The 22,864-nt window shown below is 44.3% G+C and overlaps 1 protein-coding gene across 1 annotated transcript; it reads left to right on the top strand.

Annotated features, from left to right (window-relative positions):
* The first annotated feature begins 2,995 nt into the window (after positions 1 to 2,995).
* Positions 2,996 to 15,070, top strand: LOC310851010 (protein RoBo-1-like). The gene is made up of 5 exons (XM_083753036.1): positions 2,996 to 3,381; positions 9,787 to 9,906; positions 10,586 to 10,741; positions 12,242 to 12,385; positions 13,453 to 15,070. The coding sequence occupies exons 1-5, from the start codon at positions 3,336 to 3,338 to the stop codon at positions 13,653 to 13,655; spliced, it is 669 nt and encodes a 222-aa protein (XP_083609162.1). The 5' UTR covers positions 2,996 to 3,335; the 3' UTR covers positions 13,656 to 15,070.
* Positions 15,071 to 22,864: the final 7,794 nt, after the last annotated feature.

Below are 22,864 nucleotides of genomic sequence, written 5' to 3'. Positions count from 1 at the left end.
TCTTTCTGGTTGGACTGGTCCACCCAGATTCTCGGTTATCTTCTGCACCGCTGCTTTATTGGGGAGGGGTGGCTTCATCTGGAGCTGTCAGAGACGAAAGGCTTATGTTTCATCATCTGAAAAAGAATTCAGACTTCTCTTGAGCCCCGATGGAACAGTCTGTTCATTGGGGCACGTTGCAGGGCAGCCTTCGAATTTGGGAGCACCAATATGCTGTCTTGTGCCCTTTGAAAGAGCTCATGCTTACCTCTTACCTTTCTTCTGCTTTTTCCAGGCACAGATTTAAAGCTCAGTGTCCAAGCACCCCTCTTTCTTTGCTCTGGAGCTTTCCCCACAAAAACCCGCTCTTTAAAGCTCAATTTAAAAACCCGAATAAATGTTTGCATCAATTCAGCTTTAAAGAGCAGGTTTTTGTGGAGGAAATCTCTGGGGCAAAATCAAAAGGAAACAAACCAACAACGCTGCTTGGACATGGAAATATTAAAGCACAGAAAGAGTGGGGCAAAAGGTAAGTGGGGATAAGCTTTAAGACTATGTAACAAAACAAAACTGGGTTGACCAAGGCAGACGTTATGCCTTCAATAGAAAACCAGAGTTCAGGTTGTCCCAAAAAGCTTGCTCAGTATTTTGTGATGTTTTGATTGGCCATGAAGGTATTTTTTATTAAATCAAAGTGCCAATCACTTTGGTGAATCAGATACCGGCAAGCGGAACAGCACAACAGCATTCATACCCTCCAACACGACACAATCCGAATCTGGCACACCGTCTTCCAGGTCCAAAATCCTACGTGTCATGTAACCTGCACAAAATTGTGGACCCAGAAAAAGTTTTTGGCGGGTGCGGTATGGTGCGCTAAAGCACATGTGCTGGGGTGCCATGTAAGATCATGGACCCAAAATTGCTTTCTTCGGGGTGAGATCTCGGCTTGAAATCATGTGAGAGTAAGGCACTCCCAGTGGCCATTGTACTCTCACACAAAAATGGGATGTTCCGGTTTTTCTGGGGCAGTTGATGGTTTTGCAGCACTCTGCCTACCTGCAATTCCCAGGAACTGGTATTCAGAAAAATTACAGCCTCTGACTGTGAAGGCAGAGAATAGCCATTGTGGCTAGTAGCCGCTGATAACATTATCCTCCTCATGTCAAACTTGCAGGAGTGCATTCCATTGTTTAGCTGTGCGCTCTCTAATCCAAGCTCTTTGCAGTGAGCTGGCATAAACAGTGCAGTGAAGAATGTGAGTCTCAGAAAGGAGTGGTGCCAGCTTTGGGGGACTCTGATTCAGTGCCTTGTCAGTGGATTAAAAGAGATTAATATGTTGGGTGATGGGAACATGATTTGGTTGTTTTGGCTCATGACTCCGTGCAGTGCATGGAATTTGCAAGATTTATTTTCCCAAGAGAAGAACTGGGTGTACGAAATGCAGCTTGGCAGTGACTGCCCATCTGTGTCTGCAGAGTTGAAAGTGAGAGGGGCCGTGCTACAATCTCAGGGAAAACACAATGAAGATGATGTATAGATGGCATCAAACTCCTGAATAACTTGCTAAAATGTATAAGAACAGATCACCTCTATGTTGGAGATGTAATAAAGAAATTGGGTCTTATTTGCATATGTAGTGGGAATGTACAGATATTTGTGTTTTTTGGAATACAGTGGTACCTCGGGTTACATACGCTTCAGGTTACAGACTCCACTAACCAGAAATATTACCTTGGGTTAAGAACTTTGCTTCAGGATGAGAACATAAATTGTGTTCCCGTGGCGCGGCAGCAGCAGGAGGCCCCATTTGCTAAAGTGCTGCTTCAGGTTAAGAACAGTTTCAGGTTAAGTACGGACCTCCGGAACGAATTAAGCACTTAACCCGAGGTACCACTGTAATATCTATGAAGAACTTAAAAAAATATTTAAATTAACATTCAAAAAGAGGCCAGAAATAATTTTATTAAGCGTTTTGCCAAAAGAAATCGGGAAATCGAAAAGAACATCGTTCATGTATGGAATAATGGTGGCTGGAATTTTAGTAGCAAGAAATTGGAAAAACACAACAATACCCAACACAGAAGATTGGCAGATCCTAATGATAGAATATCTGCAGCTAGCGAAAGCGACAGGAAGCGTAGGAGGCCAACCAAAACAAAAAGTCTGTAAGGATTGGGGAATCTTTAAAGAATATTTAGAAAACTATGGAATAAAAGGAAACATCTTGGCAGAATTAGACTGATCCCTGTATTGTATAAATATGAGGTCGTAGGGAGGTAAAAAGAAATTATATAAGAAATATGTAACTGTGCGGTATAAAGTAATGGATAGATAAAGTACAGTGAGATTAATTGGAAGTCAGTTTTAAATTTCTTCTCTATAAGTTTTATAATTGTGTTCAGTATCAGGTGTATATATGATGATAATTATATTAATCTTGTATCTTATAGTGTGGTGGTTTGTTTCATTTTTTTGTTATTTTTTTGTTTGACTGTATGTTTCTTTACTTGTATGTACATCTGTTTTCTCATAAATGTACTTATTTTAAATTAATAAAGATTTTTTTTTTAAAAAAATGAAAATGAGAGGGGCCAAACAAACTCAAGCGGCTCAGAGAAATCACAAAACTATGACTATTGTAGCCCAATGGCTCCTGCTAAGGTCTGTATGTCAAGCTGCTTTTAGAGGCACGTCTACACGTTCTATGTCATACTCTGCAGCATTCCTCTGATGTAAATTGGAATATCCATCTTTTGGTGCTGTGCTGTCTCAGGAACCCACTGATTTGTGCGAGAGTGTGGCACTGCTGCAAACACCAGCACTCATTTTGGAAAGCCTAAGAAGGAAGATTTCTTTCTACTCACTTGCAACAGCTTGTCTAATAAGACAATAATGAAAAAGGCATTCCCTGGGTGTTACACAACAGCATTATGCAGTAAAGGACAAGCATTAAGCATGCATTCTGTTTTAATCTGTGACTTTTTGAAGGGAGGGGGAAGCAGATAGTAAATGTGACCTCCTTAGAGTGACGCATTATGGGGAGGAGGGTGGCTGTAAAGGATTTAAGAAGGGAGGTGTGATTTACAGAAATTACATTGGATGCTGGCATCTAAAAGGAGAGAAGCCTTCAGGGAAGTGAAGAGGAAAGATGGGAGGGGCAGCTTGACAACTTGAAAGGCCAAGGCTGGTTTTGCCCAGGGCATCACAAAAGCACACTGTTGCTCAACCCAGCTCTGTGCCCTTGGAGTAACACAACCCTGTCCCTCCCAGTCCCAGCTGTATAAACTCCCCAGAGGACAGGTGGCTTCTGGCTCAGGTTCCCGAAAGCAGAGGCGATTCCACTTTGCGGCACCATGTCTCTCTTGGCTCTTTCCTTCCTCTTGGCTCTGTTGGCTACAGGTAAGTCACGGTCTGGATTGATCTTTGCAGAGTGTCTCCCCTAGCGGTGAAGGAGTTACTACTGGCCCCTCAAAATTAAAGGACCCCAGTTTCCTCCAAGTGTGAATTCTCTGGGTTGTAAGTTGGCTATTGCAGGACTCCTGCACCGTTAAGAGTTCGGTAGCATGCAATTTGATCATGCAAGTTTCTGTTACAGCTGCAGGTGGGTTCCAGATTTCCATCTCTAGTTTCTCAAAATGTGTGCCTGCGCTGTACCTGCCTACCGAGTGCCTGGCCAGGGTTGCCTATTTTTGGACTGGCTCCCCCTTTAGTGATTAGAAGGTGTTGAATGTTTGTGGGGAGTGGGGAGCTTCACCTCCTGATTTCATCTGTCGAACCTCCCCCTGAAGGCGTAGGAGCAAGCCAGAGTTGTTTCCCCCGGCCAGTTGGCAACGCTAGTTGAGAAAGGTTGTACTTTGACCCTGTCCTTTTGATGCAGGCTTAGCGGGTGAAGGTAGTAATCTGCTTGAAGTATTGTGGGGATGGAACAGAATGGGCGATAGCAGTGGTAATTGTCTGCTGTGGCTCAACACAGTTAGCCATAAGGAAGCTGTCTAAGGCAGCTGTCTAGGAGTGTGGAAGAGTCCATGCTCTCAGTTCCATTTCAGTATGGGCATAATGACGTACAGAAAAGGAAAGAGTTGCCATCTTTTTAATCTGGCTTTCTGCCATGCCTTATAGAATCACCAGGGACCTTGTGGGTCATTTGTTCCAACCCCCTGCAGTGCAGGAATCTCCACATGCAGTCCCCCATCCAATCTGAAACCCTACCGGACCCTGCTTAGCTTTGCAAATGTGCTAGCAAGGTGTAGTAACAGCCTGACATGCAGACATTTACTAAGTGAAGCTTATTTCCTGGCACGGAGCCAAACAAGTAGGAAAGACTTCGTTTGTTTAATTTATCAATGTCAGGCTAATGTTGAAAGGGACAGGAGCAGCTCTGGTGGAAAATCTGGCAGCCCTCCCATGCTGGGGTGTTTTAAGGACAATTACGATAATAGTTGTGAAACATTTTAAACACTCCGGTGCCACAAAAAAGAAAAAGAAAAAAAAAAGAACTTAACCATTCTTGTTTTATTTAAGTTACATTGGGGTCCCGTCTGCACTGTACATTCAAAGCAGTATCATGCCACATTAAACAGCCATTGCTTCGCCACAAAGAATCCTGGGAATTGTAGGGGTGACTCCTATTTCACTCACAGAAATACAGTACTCAGAGTAGTTTAACAATCAATCCCTTTCTCCAGGAAGCTCTGGAAATTGTAGTTCTGTGAGGGGAATAGGGGTCTCCTGGCAACTCTTGGCACCTGTAACAAACTGCAGTTCCCAGGTTTCTTAGGTTTAGAGTTGTTCAGCATTTGTTTGCAAGAAACGATATATCATTTCTAAGCAAATGGGGGGGGGGGGTCCACACCAACATTTTAAAAAATTGTGAAGATTCAAGAGAGAGGGTTGCCAACTAACCAGGGAGAATACACTGTGTCATTAACAGCTATCTGCTCAACAGAATCCAGCAGGTGCTTTTGAAGGCAAAGGGATAAGGCTTATCAGCTGCTATTGCCTGCAGACCAAGGAGCTATTAAATGCACAGAAGGAGGGACTGGTAACTTTCCAACACTAGGGCCTTATTCATGTGTTCACCTTTAGCATATGGTGGGAGAAGTGTTGTAATGCAGGTTACCTTTGTGCATTGAACAGGGATGTTTGAAGGTGGATTTCCTGTATGCATGATGGATTGCACATTTATCAGGATGTGCAAAGGACCATTTATTTTGCTTTCATACTGATTTACTTGCACAAAGCTTAAGCAATGCTTTGACCATGGCCACATTTATACCACACATTTAAAGCACTATGATGCTACTTTAAACAGTTGTGGATCCCCCAAAATAATTCAGGGAGTTGTAGCTTGTTAAGGGTGTTGCAAGGGGACCCCTATTTCCTTCCCTGAGCTACAGTTCCCAGCTTTCCCTGTGGAGAAGGATTGATTGAATGTGGATATGTTGTGCTTGGCACAGGGGTCAGCAAACTTTTTCAGCAGGGAGCTGGTCCACTGTCCCTCAGGCCTTGTGGGGGGCCGGGCTATATTTTGGAAAGAAAAAAAAAAAAGAACAAATTCCTCTGCCCCACAAATAACCCAGAGATGCATTTTAAATAAAAGGACGCATTCTATTTGTGTAAAAACACGCTGATTCCTGGACCGTCCATGGGCCGGATTTAGGCGGCACTTGGGCCAGATCTGGCCCTCGGGCCTGAGTTTGCCTACCCATGTGCTAGGGTGACAGAGCACCTTATTCCTCTTCGATTGCTTGGTTCTAAATTTCCTGCTATGTGTTTGCATATTTCCTACAAAATACTGGCAGTCTGTAGGTGCCCAAAGATTCCCCTATCAGATCTTCCTGCTTTATGGGCAAATGTCAAGAGTGCTGTCAGCTGGGATGGAGGCATTTGGGGCATGGCTAGTGTGCAGGGTCCCCCTTCTTCCTCCCTGCATCCTGGGAAGGAATCCACCTTAACATAGGAGTCAGACCATTGGCAGAGGCTCTCCAGGATTTCAGACAGGGTTCTCTACCAGCCCTGCCTGGAGATACCAGGGATTGAACTTGCAAGTGAGCCTTGAGGAAGGGCCATAGCTCAGTGACAATTGCTTGACCCCTGAGCTATGGCCCTTCCTCAAGGCGACAGACCGACAAGGGCTTATGTATAGACATTTCAATCACATATCAGCTCAATTCACATAGAAGTCAGTGGTGGTGGTGGTGTGGTGCTGGCTCCACTATTTTTATGACATGGAGCATATGGTGGCACCCTATCCTCTTTCTTACCTCTCTGTACATTTCCTGTTGTGTAAAGAGCAGGCCTCCCCTTGCTTTCTACGTGCTCTTTTTCTAACCTCCATCCCGGTTCAGTTGCAGGGTAGAAGAATTTCTAAAACTAAGAACAGATAAGATCTGCTATACACATGCAGGTACAAAGATTGCCATGTTTCAGCCTCTGGCTTCATGGACTTTTCCACCGAAGCAAAACTTTTTGCTCCCAGCCTAAGTAACGCTGCACCTTATCAGAGTTTAGATGGGGAGCAGCGTTAAGCTGCAGCAGCAAATGCAATGAAGACTCTCACCTGTGGCTGATGGTCAGGCATCTGAGAGGGTCCATGCCTCAGTAACGGGCCTCACTGGTGAGAGACCTCCTCTGTACTTCCTGCATCAAGGAGGGCCACATGGGTGGGTGTCAGAGGTGGATTTAGGGTGTTATGACATTTTGGGCCACACTGGGTGCTACAGGGAGTGCCACAACAATGCTGTAGAATGCGAGAGGCAGTGGGGTGGGCGCATGCTGAATTTTAGCACCACTCAAGGCACTGCTGAAATTTGAGAGCCTGTGAAGTCCTCCACAGTGTGTCTTTTGCTGAAGGAGCCTCCAAAATCTGGAGCCAACCTTGCGGCTCCTTAAAGGCAACTGGATTTTGTGTGGCATAAACTTCTGTGGGTCCAGTACTGTGGGTTGGGTCCTCCAGTCCCCTTATGAAAGAGGGCATAGATTCGCATAAAATTTCCATAGGATGCAAATCAGCGTCCTCTTATTTGGGTGGAGTGGAGGGCACCAAAACCAAATCAGTGGCCTTACAGGTAACAAAGTGTCTGACAGGCAGAATGTAAACATTAGGAAGAACTTCCTGACAGTAAGAGCTGTTCGACAGTGGAATTTGCTGCCAAGGAGTGTGGTGGAGTCTCCTTCTTTGGAGGTCTTTAAGCAGAGGCTTGACAACCATATGTCAGGAGTGCTCTGATGGTGTTTCCTGCTTGGCAGGGGGTTGGACTCGATGGCCCTTGTGGTCTCTTTCAACTCTATGATTCTATGAAATGGGTGAAGCTTCCCACACAGTTTGTATTTCCGAACTAGAAAAGGCTGAACCTGTTGAATTTTGGCCTGCCACGCAGCTGCTAAAAGCACTAAGCCCCTTGCCATCCCTCAGTGCCAACCTGCATTTGCAGGTGTGAGAATAAGAGGAGCAGGAAACTTTGGGGGCAGTGCTACTTCTTGCAGGCCTGCTCTTTCCTCCTGTGTTGATATTAGAGCTGTGCAAGTTCTCCGGCCAAAGCTTGGATCCTGAATCAAATCAAGCTGATTCAGGTTGACCCAGAATTCAGTGGATTATCCCGGGTCTCGATCATCACCTTGTCATGGTGAGTGGGCTTGCATATTCCTATGGCCCATGTGAGCGAAGCTGTCGGGAGTCTCATACTCCCAACAGGGTCACTCAAGGCGGGAAGGTCAAAAGGGTGGAACTAGACAAAGAATGATCCAAGAAGTCATCAATGGCAGAACAGGTGAAAGATAACAAGCGTTATGTTACAATGGCTGTGAAGATGGATGAAGGCTACAGCAGATAAGAATCTACCCGTCCTTGTGACACTCATACCATCAGAATAGAGCCTTACTGCTGGGCTTGATGGGAGAGGAAATTGCAAAGGCAATTCAAAGATTATTTATGTGTGCAACAACTGCGTCAAGAACTTTATTAGCCCAAAACTGGAAATTATAGGAGTTACCAAAGTTGGAGGAGTGGCGGACGAAGATGATGGATTATGCGGAACTGGCAAAACTGATCCAAAACCTGGAAGAAACAAAATTCCAAAGAGATTGGAGTAAATTTATTGACTATATAAGTAATAACTGTAGAAGTTTGAAGACATTAGCAGGACTGAAATAAATCTTACGACGTGGATTTCTGGAAAGGACAGGAAACTGAGATCTAGATTGAAAAAGAAATCCTGTGGCTGGGAGGGAGGGAAGTCATTGCTCAGCAGAGTGGTGGAAAAGGAGTTGCATAGATGAATGTGGAAATTTATTGTTTGTTGTTTATAGTGGAAATTTAATAAAAATGTATTTTTTTTTAAAAAAGGGAATAGAGCCTTAATGCAAAGACTGTGCGTTGGTCAGCGCACACTGATCTTCACACATAAAACAAATTCACGCACAGGTGTCTTCCAAAAACCCATCCCGGGTCAGAATGGGGCCAATCCCAAGCACCAGATCAGGCCCTGAATTAGATATGCAACCCAAGTTGATCTATACAAGGGCTAATACTGACCGAATACAGCTTCTTTTCATCTTCAGATGCTGCAAAGGCGAAGAGAAGGTTGCATGGGACCTTCTGCCATCGTGTCCTTTGAACTTTTCAATCCAGAATGAGTCGTCTAATCCTTGGTTCAGCCATGGGGGCTGGTGAGGCAGCCTGGTACAGGGCTTGGCCCAGTTCCTGAGCAGCAAAGGAATGGGTGTGTGCTTGCTTAATTAGTGTGATTAACCTCTCCGACAAGTCATCCATTCAGGCATATCCTATTTTTCAAAAAAGAATAAAAGGGAGGACACTTCTTTCTTCCGCCAAAGTCCATGATCCTTTAATAGCTGGATGAATGAGCAGAAATTCAGCACATAAAGCTTATCCTGGTGTGTGGAGCCGAGAGAGAGAGAGAGAGAGAGAGAGAGAGAGAGAGAGAGAAGCCAACTATTCTGTGGTGAGAAGGCTTGGTTTGGAATGTCAATTTCAGTTCTGGATACTGTGAAACAATGTGAAAGAGAATGCTTCTGAATATGTCAAAAGTGCATATTTCAACGCCATCACATAAGTGTGCCATATATATCTCCCATATGTATTTGATCTCAGAGCCGTCTTTCCCATTGGTGTTAATGGTTTGTTGCGCCAGGGTGCTGGTCTCTCAGGGTCGCTCTAGCGAGTGGAAGCCTCCCCTTTCCCTGCATGCCTGCCAGCTGCACCCCGCCAACTATATGGCTGGTGGGCATGCAGCTTCCTTCCCAAGCCTTCACAGGAGGAGAGCGATCCCCGCAGAGGCTTAGGAGGGAAGCTGCTTCCCTCCCAAGCCTCTGCATCTGCTAAAGACGGCCCTGCTCCTGGTCGTTGTCCTCCTTCTGCTTCCTACCAAAAGGTGGCATGCAGCCTTCCCGGGTGCCCAGACTCTGGAGAGCATGTCCACCAGCACGTTTTCCTGCTTGATAACCGCCATAGCCGGGGATCAGGGTGGTGGGGGAGGGAGGACATTTTCTACCACCCTCTCCTTTGTTTTAGAGTTGCGGGGGGGAGGGATCTTTGCACCACGGCGCTGGATATGCTTAAGACGACCCTGTTTGATCTAATATAATATCTCCTATATATTTTGGATCTAAGAAAGGAAAGGCTTTGGGATTTGTGAGGGTGTGATTTTCAGACAAACTTGAGCCCTCCCTGAGTTTCACTTCTGGTTTATGGTTTTTGGTTCAGGGGGAAGTTGGCATGTGATTGAATGGTTCTGCTGTCAGCCTCAGCCCTAATGGCTGCACTTTCCCCTCTCTGTTCTTCCACAGGTGATGCTATCTACTGCTTCAACTGCACCAGCACTGAAGGTTACAACTGCAGTACAACCCCACAAAAATGCACTGACACAGTCAACAGCTGCATCACCATTGCCCGGGATGAAGACACAGGTAGGGTGGTTTTTAGTTTGCGCCTTAACCTTTCTCTGCTGCCAGACTTCTGAGAGCTACAAACCATTAAAGTTTACATCTAGTCCCTCTGTTGTTTTAAACATGCAGATGGGCTGATTCTCCTGTTTTTAAAATGTATCATGATCCTCACCCCAATTTCTCGAGTGGTGAGAAGTCCCAGTATTTATTGTCTAAAGTTAAACATTCTGAGATTCTGCTCTGCTCCAGCAATGTACCATTACCGACAATGTGCAGGGTCTTTAGGAACATCTGTGGGGCTCTGAAGCAGGTGTGAAGAAACTTAGGCCCTCCAGATGCTGCTGAACTACAATCCCCACCACCCCTGGTCAATGGCCATACTTGCTCGGGCTGATGGGAGTTGTGGTTCAGAACCATCTGGAGGTCCAAAGATTCCTGACCCACCTTTTAAAGAAAGTTTTGGGTTGCATCCAGCTAAATTCTACTCAAAACACACCTACTGAAATTAACGGATCTGATTAAGCCATGTCCATTGATTTCAACGGCTCTACTTTGAGTAGGACTAGCATTGACTACCACATGCAACTATTTCCCCATGTCCAGTTGTTACAGTAAGGGGCCAAATCCTTCTCTACCTCAGAGAAGCAGATGCACAGATAAGGGGATGGCTTCTCGGTCTAAAAGACTTTTCCATTCTTAGGGTCCCAGGACATAGAGAACCCAACTTATGAAAAGAAATGCAACTCGGATGATCGCCTCTGCAACAAATTCTATGGGCTGGTGGCGGGGGATTTTCGCATGCGCTGGAACTCCAGTTGCTGCCGGGCTGACCGCTGTAATGTCAACAAAGTAATTGGTAAGGAACTGGGGTTGTCTCGTGTAAAAGGAACTGGTCAGGACTTCCGTGTGGGGCTGGTTTAATCAGTATGCTTACTAAACCTTGGAGCAGAGTTCTAGTATAGTTGGAAAGCCTTCTAGGCTATGAATATCTTGAGTCCTTTTGTGTAGAATGTGGTCATGCTCAGAGTCCAGATGTAGGCGCACACCCTTGGAAAGAAAACCACAAGGAGGTTCTCTAAAACCATTCCAAGGATGTTTGTCCCACCTCAAAAAGGATATTGGACGAGGTTAAGAAAAGGTAAATGATAAAGGGGATGGAATGACTCCTCTGGGAAGAACGGTTGCAGCATTTGGGACTTTTCCATTTACAAATAGCATGGAGAAAGTTGATGGAGAAAAGATTTTATCTCTCTCACAGTCGGAGGCAGCAATGCTTCTGAGAACCAGTTGCTGGAAACCACAGGAGAAGAGAGTGCTCTTGCGCTCGAATCCATAGCTTAGCCACTGTGAGAACAGGACTCGATGGGTCACTGGCCCAATCCAACAGACTCCTCTTATGTTCTTATGTTAACTTTAGAGATGTTGACCAAAATGGTGAAAACACGGGCAAGGCAAAGGTCCCTTCCAATTGCTTTTTATTAAATAGTTATTTAAAAAAATTTTTTTTGAGGGAAATATGAAAGTATTTGCAATGCAGTATATACGTGTCCAAATCTGAAAGCCATGTGGATTGTGGACAGAACTAGGCATAATCTGGAATTCACTGGCTTTGAAGAGTTACTGGGCAAGAACACAGTTTTACATATTAAGACTGACAACATACTGACTGTGGTAACACTAATGCGTGTACTGTCTTACGCTTTCTCTGCCCCTTTTCATGAAGTGTGGCCAATATGTATGTAAGGTAAAGGGACCCCTGACCATTAGGTCCAGTCATGGCCGACTCTGGGGTTGTGGCGCTCATCTCGCTTTATTGGCCAAGGGAGCTAGCGTACAGCTTCCGGGTCATGTGGCCAGCATGACTAAGCCGCTTCTGACGAACCAGGGCAGCACATGGAAATGCCGTTTACCTTCCCACTGGAGCGGTACCTATTTATCTACTTGCACTTAGACGTGCTTTTGAACTGCTAGGTTAGCAGGAGCTGGGACCAAGCAATGGGAGCTCACCCCATCATGGGGATTCGAACCACTGACCTTCTGATTGGCAAGTCCTAGGCTCTGTGGTTTAACCCACAGCGCCACTATATGTAGAACCTATTTAAACCTAACGTTTCTGTGTGTGGAGAAGGGTGCCATGAACTCCATCCTTCCTCAACCTGGCACCCTCCAGATGTTTTGGACCACAACTCCCATCGGCTGTATGAGCCTTAGGCAGCGCAACTGATGGGAATTGTATTCCAAAACATCCTGAGCTTGAGGAAGGCTTCCCTCTACTCTATCATATGTAAGGAAACTAGATTTTAGAGATGTTGAACATGGCAGGAGATCACATTCCTTTTCTCTCCTCTATCCACAGTACAAAAAGCGTCACAGCAGCCTAACGGCGTTCGTTGCAATTCTTGCTTTGTCTTTGGCTCTGATATTTGTCTGAACAACACGGAGCTGGCCTGCACTGGGACTCTGACACAGTGCATGCACTTTGCCACCACTGCCAAAAACGGTAAGTGAAGAAGTAATACTGGAGGGGTAATCGGTATTGGGCTAGATCGGGGTAGCCAATGCAATGGCCTCCAAATGTCAGTAGTCTACAACTTCCATAATCTCTGACTGATGGCCATGATGGCAAGGGCTATTGGGAGTTGGAGTGCAGCCTTCAGAGGGCACCCTATTGTATCCCATGGTTAGATGATGACAGAAAGGTTCGCTCCACCCTAATTGTAGAGTAATTGGTTGGCAGGGTGACACAAGGCAGGGCAGTGTTGCTTACCTGGCTTCCCAATGCTGAGTGTTGCTGCTGGTTCCTGAGAGGGAGCTCAACGTAGGGTAGGTGTGTTGCTGCTGTCACTGTATCCGCACTGCGCTGAGCTCCTTGTGCCTCACATGAAGTTGCCCATCAACAAAATTAGCACCAGGACAGCAGACTGAGTGGAACCTAGAGGTCACCTGGGGACAGTTTACCCCACAACAGTGATATTGTATTTCTATTTCAGTTTGAGGCTGCGTACACACTTAGCTGTTTGTAGTACAAAAACACAGTTTTTCTCAGTACAGGGTCATTCATGCTCATCCCCAAAATGCTGCTTTCAGTCTAGGTTGAGTGTAGATCCTGCTCTCCATGCAGGTGGGTGTGGTTACTTGGTATGTGTTCGAAAACTCTCCCCTTGCAATCTTTGCATACTCCCACCCACAGTGCCATTGGGCAGGTGTGGATACCCCTCCAATTTGCTGGGACCGCCTACGGCTGTTTTCAAACGTACACGTCGTGGGGCAACAGAGTCAATTGCAGCAAGCTTTCATTTTTGGAATGAAACCAGTTTCTCAGGAAGCTCTTTTCAGGAGCAAGCAATGTGCAGCAACTCTAGATTGTGTTGACCAGGTTGGGGGGGGGGAAGAGAGAGAACTTGCTCCCCATTGATTCTAGAACAAAATGTTGCACGTACATAGCCATAGGAATGATTTCTAAATAGGCATTACTTATAAATTAGCACATGGAAGTTCTATACAAATCTGCACCCTCCTTTTTGCTCGGGCAATTCCGCGACTCTACTTTTCTCTCCTTTGTTACAGAGGAATCCAAGCACCAACAGGTCGCCTTCACAGGATGCGCCACCAAGACCATGTGCGAAATGGGAGCCGAAGTGCTGTTTGTTGCTGGCCGCAATGTCAAAGTCAAGGTCAACCTGTGCAGCAGTGCACCAGGAGTCCCCTCCCAATATAGTCTGGCCCTGTCTGTCCTGGCAGGGTTACTCTTTCTTGCCCGTTGGTCTTGATTCTTTTTATATCTTCCCTCCCACAACTTTCTTCTGTTGGTCCTCTCCTGCTTTTTCTTCCTCTCCTGTAAGTTTTCCTTCAGTTCTCCACCCCAGACATCCATTCCAGCCAGGAACGGGAGAGGAATTCAATCCATTTTGCATTTAGAGGCGATCCTACTTGATTTGCAAATTCCAAAACAATAAGCACACCAAAACACAGCCATTCTGCGAGCTTTTGCACTTCTCTGAATTTTGCAGTGAAGTTCTCCAGCCCAGTAATGTGTGCCAAGATGCATGCGCTCAGGTAAAATGTGCATAAAATGCACCTGTTTGTAAAAACATCAGTCAAAATGCATCACGTAAGGGAAAATTGCTTTGCAAAAATGTGTACGTTATGCAGAATTGCAGACAAACGGGGGTCTATTTGGATGAAATTTGCAATAAAATGTAGCTGAATTTTCACAAGGCCTTTTTAAAAACAACAACAATGAACTGATGTGAAGAACTGAACTTAAGGCTGGAAAAATGAGAAATGAAGAGAAACTGAAACCGACATATTTGCTCACCCCTACTTATATCTCCCCTCTCGGAATATTTCTGCATGTTGCCCTACATCTTTCACTGATGCTATGGACTGAGTACAGTCAGAAAGCTCTTCACAGCCCCACAACGTCTGCCAATGTTGACTTCAACCTAAGCCCATCACACCTTGAAGGAAGGAGCTTTGTGTTGTGTCCAGGCCTTCTCCACCTATCCCCTGTATGAAGGGTGTATTGCTAATGACTATGGGGGGGAGACCTTAGTCCTACGGAAGGTCAACAAACTCATCTCATATATCAGAGCCATCACCAGTGTGATGAACAGAGCATAGGACATGGACCAAGGTTACCCATAGGCACCTGACTGGCCACTGTGAGAAAAGGACACTGGAGTAGATGACCCCTTGTCCTGACCCAGTAGGGGCTTTTCTTATGAGACCTGGGTTCAAATCCCTGCACAGCCATGGAACTCACAATGTGACTTTGGGCCAGTCACTTGCTCTCAGGGTTGCTATACCAATAACACGAAGAGGAAAAGGGCCTCTTGAGAAACCTTTGGAGGAAGGGTAGAATCTCTGGTTGGTTCAGTTAGGTATAGGCTTTGGATTTAATGGAAATGTGTATCATTTGAATCACCACATTTTAAAGTCAGTCAATTCTACTGTGTTTGGGGACCCTGCTGCTCATTTTACTGCATGAGGCCCCGGGCTTCTTCCCCAAATGTCTTGCCCTGATGGCATCACTGGGTGGGGCAAATAATGAAAATCAATATGTGCAGCCAACGAAGTGCAAAGCTATAAAAGTGGGTTAGATTCCACTTAGTACTAGATTCCCATGAGAAAAGTGGTGCATGCTCTGTGCCCCTCCTTCCCCCAGACAAAATGTTAGTAACAAGGAAATAAAAGAAATTGGCCAATCAGGCGGAAATATATATATATATATATATATGCAGGTTTTGGTGTCCTCGGGTGTCTTCCCGTGTAAAAGTTGGGGTGTCTAGGCGACGTTTCGACGAGGTCTCACTCGTCATCTTCAGGCTGGTGCTTTCGGCTTCTTGTTACTGGAACAGAGCGGGATCTCAATGTTTGAGTTCCTATAAATACTGTAGAGGGGGTGTGGTGTCTAGCCTCCAATGTTCAGAACATTGGAGGCTAGACACCACACCCCCTCTACAGTATTTATAGGAACTCAAACATTGAGATCCCGCTCTGTTCCAGTAACAAGAAGCCGAAAGCACCAGCCTGAAGATGACGAGTGAGACCTCGTCGAAACGTCGCCTAGACACCCCAACTTTTACACGGGAAGACACCCGAGGACACCAAAACCTGCATTCCTGTACCCGTGAAAATCTACGAAAGCATATATATATATATATATATATATATATATATATATATATATATCAGGCACACTTTTTGCATCTGTTTGCTTCTTTTTCATAAACTCAGCTATCGGCAGAATATACACAAATATATATATATTTGCATTTTTTTTAAAAGCAATGACTAAAAAAAGGGATGGCTATACAGAAGGTAGATTTATTGCAGCACAAGGTTGTGATATGCAGGAATGAAAGAACAGAATCCATATAACCCTTTGCTTAAAAATCATTTGCTTAAAAATCACACTCAGTACTGCAGAAATGCTGTCCCTCTCTTCTCTGTGTATGTCAAAGTTACATGTGTGTTAACTTGCACTTTTTTTAAGCAATAAAAGAAATACCAGCCAGATTCTGTTCTCTCAGAAATCTGTCAAATGCGCATTTTATGTATATGGTGGGGCACTGATCAGGGATGAGAAACCTATGACCCACCAGGTGTTGTTGGATAATACCTCATATTTGCCATACCAGGAGTGCCACCGATTCCTTACACCTGGTATTACACCGAGTGAAATCAGTCTGTAGGAAAGGAAAACCACCACTCACTAGAATGGCTTCTCAGCCTGTCATATGGTAAATTTATTGGCCTAAGTTAATCTGTTTTGAAAGGCTGTGCATCTACTGGAAACATAGCAAACAATTTCCGCCCCAAAAGCCTCTCAAACCTGCAGAGCCAGTGTGTATTTCCTGATACACCAGCCTCCCAAAAGCATTGCAGAATACAAATAAAACAAGAAAGCTCACATTCTGTGAGACAGTTTAATTCTGCACCAGTTGGAAGTTAATGCACCCCCCCCCACACTTTGGATGAACGGTGTGTTAATTGGTTGATGTGCTCTACAGAATCTCTTTTGACATTGCCATTGTATGGAAGGGTAGTTTCAATGTACAATTGCACAGCCTTCTCTGTTGTCCATTCAGACAAGCAAGAGTCATTCTGAGAGGTTAAGGACCCCTGGACAGTTAAGTCCAGTCAAAGGCGACTATGGGGTTGTGGTGCTCATCTCACTTTCAGGCCGAGGGAGCTGGTGTTAGTATAAGGGCATATTCCAGCCAGGCCATAACATTCAAGTTGGAGGTGAACCAAGGCCATTGAGGGGTGTGACTAGGGAAAGGTCTAGGGAGAATCCCAAGGGCCAGGCAAAGAGGCCCAAAGGGCTGCATTTGGTCCCTGGGCCTGAGGCTCCTCTTGTGCAGTGATCTGGAAGCCTGTGGTCCTCCAGATGATGTTGAACTCCAACTCCCAGCAGCCCCAGCCAGTATGGCCAATTGTGAGGGATGATGGGAATTGTGCCACCCATGATGATGTTGGAACTACAGGTTGGCCACTGCTCCACTTGTTCTTACAGATCTGAATATGTCGTTCTGCTTTTCTGGGAATGGACTAAGGGCTGTTCCCTACTTCCTTTGGAGTTGCTGCTTCCCCGCCTCTCCTGTGGGGCAGCCATGATTGCCCAGTGTGGTGTAGTGGTTAAGAGCGGTAGACTCTTAATCTGGTGAACTGGGTTCGCGTCTCTGCTCCTCCACATGCAGCTGCTGGGTGACCTTGGGCTAGTCACACTTCTTTGAAGTCTCTCAGCCCCACTCACCTCACAGAGTGTTTGTTGTGGGGGAGGAAGGGAAAGGAGACTGTTAGCCGCTTTGAGACTCCTTAAGGGGAGTGAGAGGCAGGATATCAAGTCCAAACCCTTCTTCTTCTTCTCTTCTTCTTCTCTGTTCACCTGGTGGAACGTGACATTTGGCTGACATTTGCGAAAACCGATTGCTGCCTATGTCATAATTAATAAAGTTCTTGGAGGGAAGCCATTTCCTGTCTATTCCATTGGATTGGCTGGATTTTCTTCAATGAAGCAGCAAATGGCCAACATTCTCTTGCATGGTGTTTCTCTGAGCTGTGGAGAAGGTGAGGCTGTTGTGGGGAAGGGTCAAAGCCAGGTGAAGCAACATAGAAATTTAAACAATTAACAGTGTGAAATTCAGAAAATTCATAACCGAAAAATTACACAGGAGTAAGGTGGGCCCTGAAAATACATCTCACAGGTGTCAAAGACACATTGAGACACCTCATGGGTCTCAAAGGCATAGAGAAGAGCATTGTCAACATTTGCCCAAAGCTGTACAGCAGAACCTTGGCTCCTGAATGCCTTGGGAGCTGAATGTTCCAGCTCCCGAACGATCGAAAACTGGAAGTGATTGTTCCGGTTTTGGGCCATTCTTTGGAAGCTGAATGTCTGGTGTGGCTTCCGTAGCTTCCCATTGGCTGCAGGAAGCTCTGTGGCCAATTGGAAGCCATGCCTTGGTTCCTGAACCGTTTCAGGAATCAAATGGACTCCCAGAATGGATTAAGTTCAGGAACCAATGTTCCACTGTATAGTGATTGATTTGTAAGCCTTAAAAAAAAATCTTTAAAGATTTATGAACTGCCACCCCTAAGTGGTGTACAAATATAATTATAGCTAAAACAAAGCTGTGGGTGAGAGGGACAAGAAGCCGAGGCAACCACAGCTAAACATCCCACCACCCAGCTGGATGTAAGACAAACCAGCGGCCATCTTGAAGTAAGAACAGCAACAGCAGAGCTCTTTTCAGTAGGAGCCATATTATGTCATGCTTCCTAGGTGAAAGGTACACCATTTTTTCTGCAGAAACCCCCCCTCAGAATGATGCTATGCCATGTGACATGGCAATTCCAATGGGCATGGCATTTGTTATTATTATTTGTTGAATTTATATACAACCTCCGACAATTCCCCCTCCCCCCCACTTAAATTTATTACCTCACAAAAATTATACTCCACTTGATTGTAATAGAAACGCAAAGTGGTTTACAAAGAGTATAAAACAACGAATATATCGGAAATTGCCCCCGCCTTCAATATGTGGGCCTTGCTTTTCAGATTTCAAATCCAAAAAGTTTGTTAAGTCTGTGGGTGGGGGAAGTTCCTTGGCACAGTGGTTAAGGACACAGTTTGCATGCAGGCAGTACCAGGTTCAGTTCCCAGCACCTCTAGATAGGTCTGGGGAATATCTTTATCTGAAACCCTGGAAAGCCGTTGCCAAACAGTATTGACAGCTCTGAGCGAGATGGAGGAGCAGAGGTCTGACTCAGTATAGAGCAACCTACTAAGTCAAAAATTTATGCTGGGATCCTTCTGCTGATGCCAAAAGCTGTTGTTACAAGGCTCCCACACCCATTTTATCTTCTCTTGGCTTATTCAAAGGCAGCAGCCTTAGTCATTAAAAATGAAGATTTTGTGTCCCTCCATAGGCAGGTCAGAAGAATCTCAACAGTGTTTATAGCTTTCCTCTTCAAAGACAATCATGCTGTCTTAATTATAATACCCCTCAGTTGTTGCTATACAGATGATTGACAGGTGGGGACCCTGTATATTCTTATCTACGTCACTTGGATGTATTTTAAGGGTTGGGAGTTGCTTATTAAGCTGTTCTGTAACAAATGTTTTTATATCCATTTTTATCTCCGATCCTTCAAGCCTTTCCAGAGGTGCGTCAGCCACTGAGGATTGGCTTCAAGGGTCACTCTGGAGAAGGTATGTAGGAAGTATGAAGAAGTTGTTGTTCTGTGCACTCCAAAACTAAGCATTTAAGAACACTGACAATGCAAGGTGCTTCCGTTTGAAGACAATGACATGTACGTTTTGTCACGTTCAATGGAATTTCAAGAAAAACGCAACTTAAACCACTCTGAAAGATGATATTGGAGCATATCAAACCTTTTGCCCAGATAGGTGCACAGAAAAGAGAAGATCTAGCTGAAAGCTAAGACATGGAGATCTGCATTGATTGTAATACATTCCTAATTATTATTATTCCATAAGATTATTGTATAATCTTAGAACAATAATAGTAATTTATTATTTATCCCACACCCATCTGGCTGGGTTTCCCTAGCCACTCTGGGTGCCTTCCAGCAAAATAGTAAAATACAACATTTCATCAAATATTGAAAGTTTCCCTAAACAGGGCTACCTTCAGATGTCTTCTAAAAGTCAGATAGTTGTTTATTTCTTTGACATCTGGTGGGAGGGTGTTCCGCACGGTGGGCGCCACTACCGAGAAGGCCCTCTGCTTGGTTCCCTGTAGGCGTGGCTATGACTATCATGGAGGGACCCTGCATTTCTGAATTTGCCACTATGCTACCAGTTCTGAATGTGTATTCAGATCACCCTATATACTTAAGCTTTACAAAGAACTGTCACATGTGATATCTCTTGGATTTCATAGTCATCTTGCCTGCTATTTCCATTCTCTCTCTCTCTCTCTCTCTCTCTCTCTCTCTCTCTCTCTCTCTCTCTCCATCTCTCCATGTGTGTGTGTGGAATGAGTTCAAAGCAGAATTAAAGTGCTGGCTTCACTTAAAACATCCTATAAATTATCCACTCATACCTTGGACAAGATCCTTTTGCAACGCTTACCTACAAAAGTAAGTTCCAATCAGCAAAATATCTTTCTAAGTGGCAGGTTATGTTCATTTTATTACTTCCTTAATCTGGGCCAGGGGATTAGCCTCTAAGTCGTTCCTGCTACTTTCTCCTCCTGAGTGGAGTGGAGGCAGAGAAGAGGGAGGGGTTTAATTATGGGTTTTCTCTCATTTGTTGTGTTTGAAAAGGCCAAGCTAAACTTTTACTAAAAAAACAGAGGCATTTCTATAAAGTATTTTAGATAAAGAGATCCCAAAAAATCTAAGAGAGGTATTCTTGTATGCAACCTCAGCGGCTCATATACTTGTGGCCAAGGGATGGAAAGATCACGAGGCTCCAAAAATAACAGATTGGCAAATCAAATTACAGGAATTGGTGGAGACGGCTCAACTGACTAGTAAACTCAGAGGAAACTCAAAGCAAAAATTTGTGGAAAAATGGGATGGTTATAGAATATATGTTCAGAAATATAATAATAGTTTTGACTCTGTGTTAGCATTCGAGTGATAAAGGAACTAAAAGGAGGTGGACAACAATTAAGGATTTATTATGGTTTTAGAATGTATTAGAAAATTTATATAGAAAGGTTTATTGTTTTGTGTACATTCGATTGCAAGATAAAATATATGCAAAGGGACTTGACAGGAAGTCAAAGTTGAAGAAAAGATTTTGGAAGATAAAAGGGGAAAAAATATTTACTTTCATTATTATCATTTTGTGTGTGGGTGTGGGTGTGGGTGTGTGGGTGTCTGCACATATGTGTGTTTTTGTATGGAATGATTGGGAGGAAATAAGACAGTAAATAACAAATAACAAACTAAATATTGATGTATGTAATTTTTATTTCTTAATTATATTTAGTGGTAGTATGGCTGTATTTTTTTTTTGTAACATAAAATCATTCAATAAAAATTATAAAATAAAAATAAAAATGAAGAGGCCAAGCAGCACTAAGAAAATAAAAAAGTGAGAGGAAATAAGTAGGTAATAACAACCAGGTCCCTGAGAGAAACTGACTCTGGGTCCGTTCAGACAGGTTGAATTAGTTACGATATTTATGGGATCTCAGAGCAGAGGACAATGAGCCTGTGCTAATTCTTAACATCGCTGACAGTTGCACACAATTTTAAAATAATGCCTCAGCTCCATCCAATTCATTTTAATCAAGCCCATTTCACAATATCATATTTTTAAATTAAAATGTGCTTAGTTTTTTCAGCACAACCATCCATAGAGAATTTGGGAATCATGATGGGAGGGTTTTTCAGAACCCTCCCAAGACATTCACCAGAGGGTGCTGTAGCACCATAAGAAACCAACTTGGTTTATTATTCTGGCTGGAAGTATTTTATGCATTTCAGCTTGTGTGCCTGGCAGTCTTGCTAGCAGTGATACCCAGCTAAAAACACAGGAAGCAGATAGAAATGTTTCTATCCTGACTCTGCAATCTCCCAAGTTGGAAAGAAAGGATGTACGAGCTTTGGCTCTCACTTCCCGATCTTCTGAAACTCACTTTTTCCACCTCTGTTAGAGGAGTCCTGGCTCTGTTCTCTTGCTCCAGCACCCCCCCCCCCAGACCCTTCCTCCAAAAGAACCAAGGATCTCCAAATCTTTAAGGCAGGGGTGTCCACAAACTTTTTTCAAAGAGGGCCAGATCTGATGAAGTGAATATGCATGAGGGCTGACCATTTTGCCTGACATTCTTTGAACCATTAAAATTAAATGCAAATTAACTATTTTATGCAAAGTTCATTGCGAACGGCATACTTTTCATTCGTCACATGGATGACAAATCACTCTGCCTTTCATATCTGAAGGCCGGATGAAAAAAATATATCCAGGAAGCTGAAATATATGTCAGGAACACTGTAAAATACATTACACATTATTGGTACAGTGGTACCTCAGGTTAAGTACTTAATTTGTTCTGGAGGTCTGTTCTTAACCTGAAATTGTTCTTAACCTGAAGCACCACTTTAGCTAATTGTGCCTCCCGCTGCTGCCGTGCCACCGGACCATGATTTCTGTTCTCATCCTGAAGCAAAGTTCTTAACCTGGAGCACTATTTCTGGGTTAGCAGAGTCTGTAACCTGAAGCGTATGTAACCTGAAGCGTATGTAACCTGAGGTACCACTGTAATAAAGGTTGTCTGTCAACTTTTAAGTTCAAAAAATATTAACAGGAACATAACACCAGGTATACATGTCGTGTTCACACTATGTCATCAAGCAAGCCATTCCATTAGTCCTAGTTCCCTGTCCCACCTGCAAAATTACACATTCCCTTAAATATGCATGGTTCTAGTGTTCAAAATTTGTACTGTTGTACCTTTCACAACAGTCCTGTGAAGTAGGCTGGGACAAATCCTAACCTACTTCGCAGGTCTCTTGTGAAGGGTACTCCTGATAATTTTTGAACAATTGAAACATGCATGCATAAGAGAATATGCAATTTGTGCTGATGGTAGCAATCATTCCAGGGGATTATTCACAACTGCCTAATTTCTAACGAACCCTGCAAGTCATATGAAAGCACCTGGTTGCTAAACAAAAAACAAAAAACATGCTATTGATTCTAAAGTTGCTCTCTTGCATTTCCTCTCTACTTCACCAGCGATCCATAAAAAAGAGACATCCCAACTCAAAGGCGTATCTCAGGGTCCTTTCTTGTGTAAATGTGCCTGCAGGGTGAAAATCTGGGCAGAAGACGGAACTATCCCCACTCGCTTCAAACAAAGGCATCTTAACTTTTCTCGTCTCCAGCATATTTTCTCAGGGTTCTTCTCCCCCCCCCCATAAGAAACGAACCAAGTGGATCGAGAAGAGAGAAGCAGCCCATTCCCCTGCTCCTCCCCCTCCCCGCCCC

Source organism: Podarcis gaigeae (genome assembly GCF_964106915.1).
Source record: "Podarcis gaigeae genome assembly, chromosome: 8".
Lineage (NCBI taxonomy): Eukaryota > Metazoa > Chordata > Lepidosauria > Squamata > Lacertidae > Podarcis > Podarcis gaigeae.
This window is presented reverse-complemented; position numbering and strand designations above follow the sequence as displayed.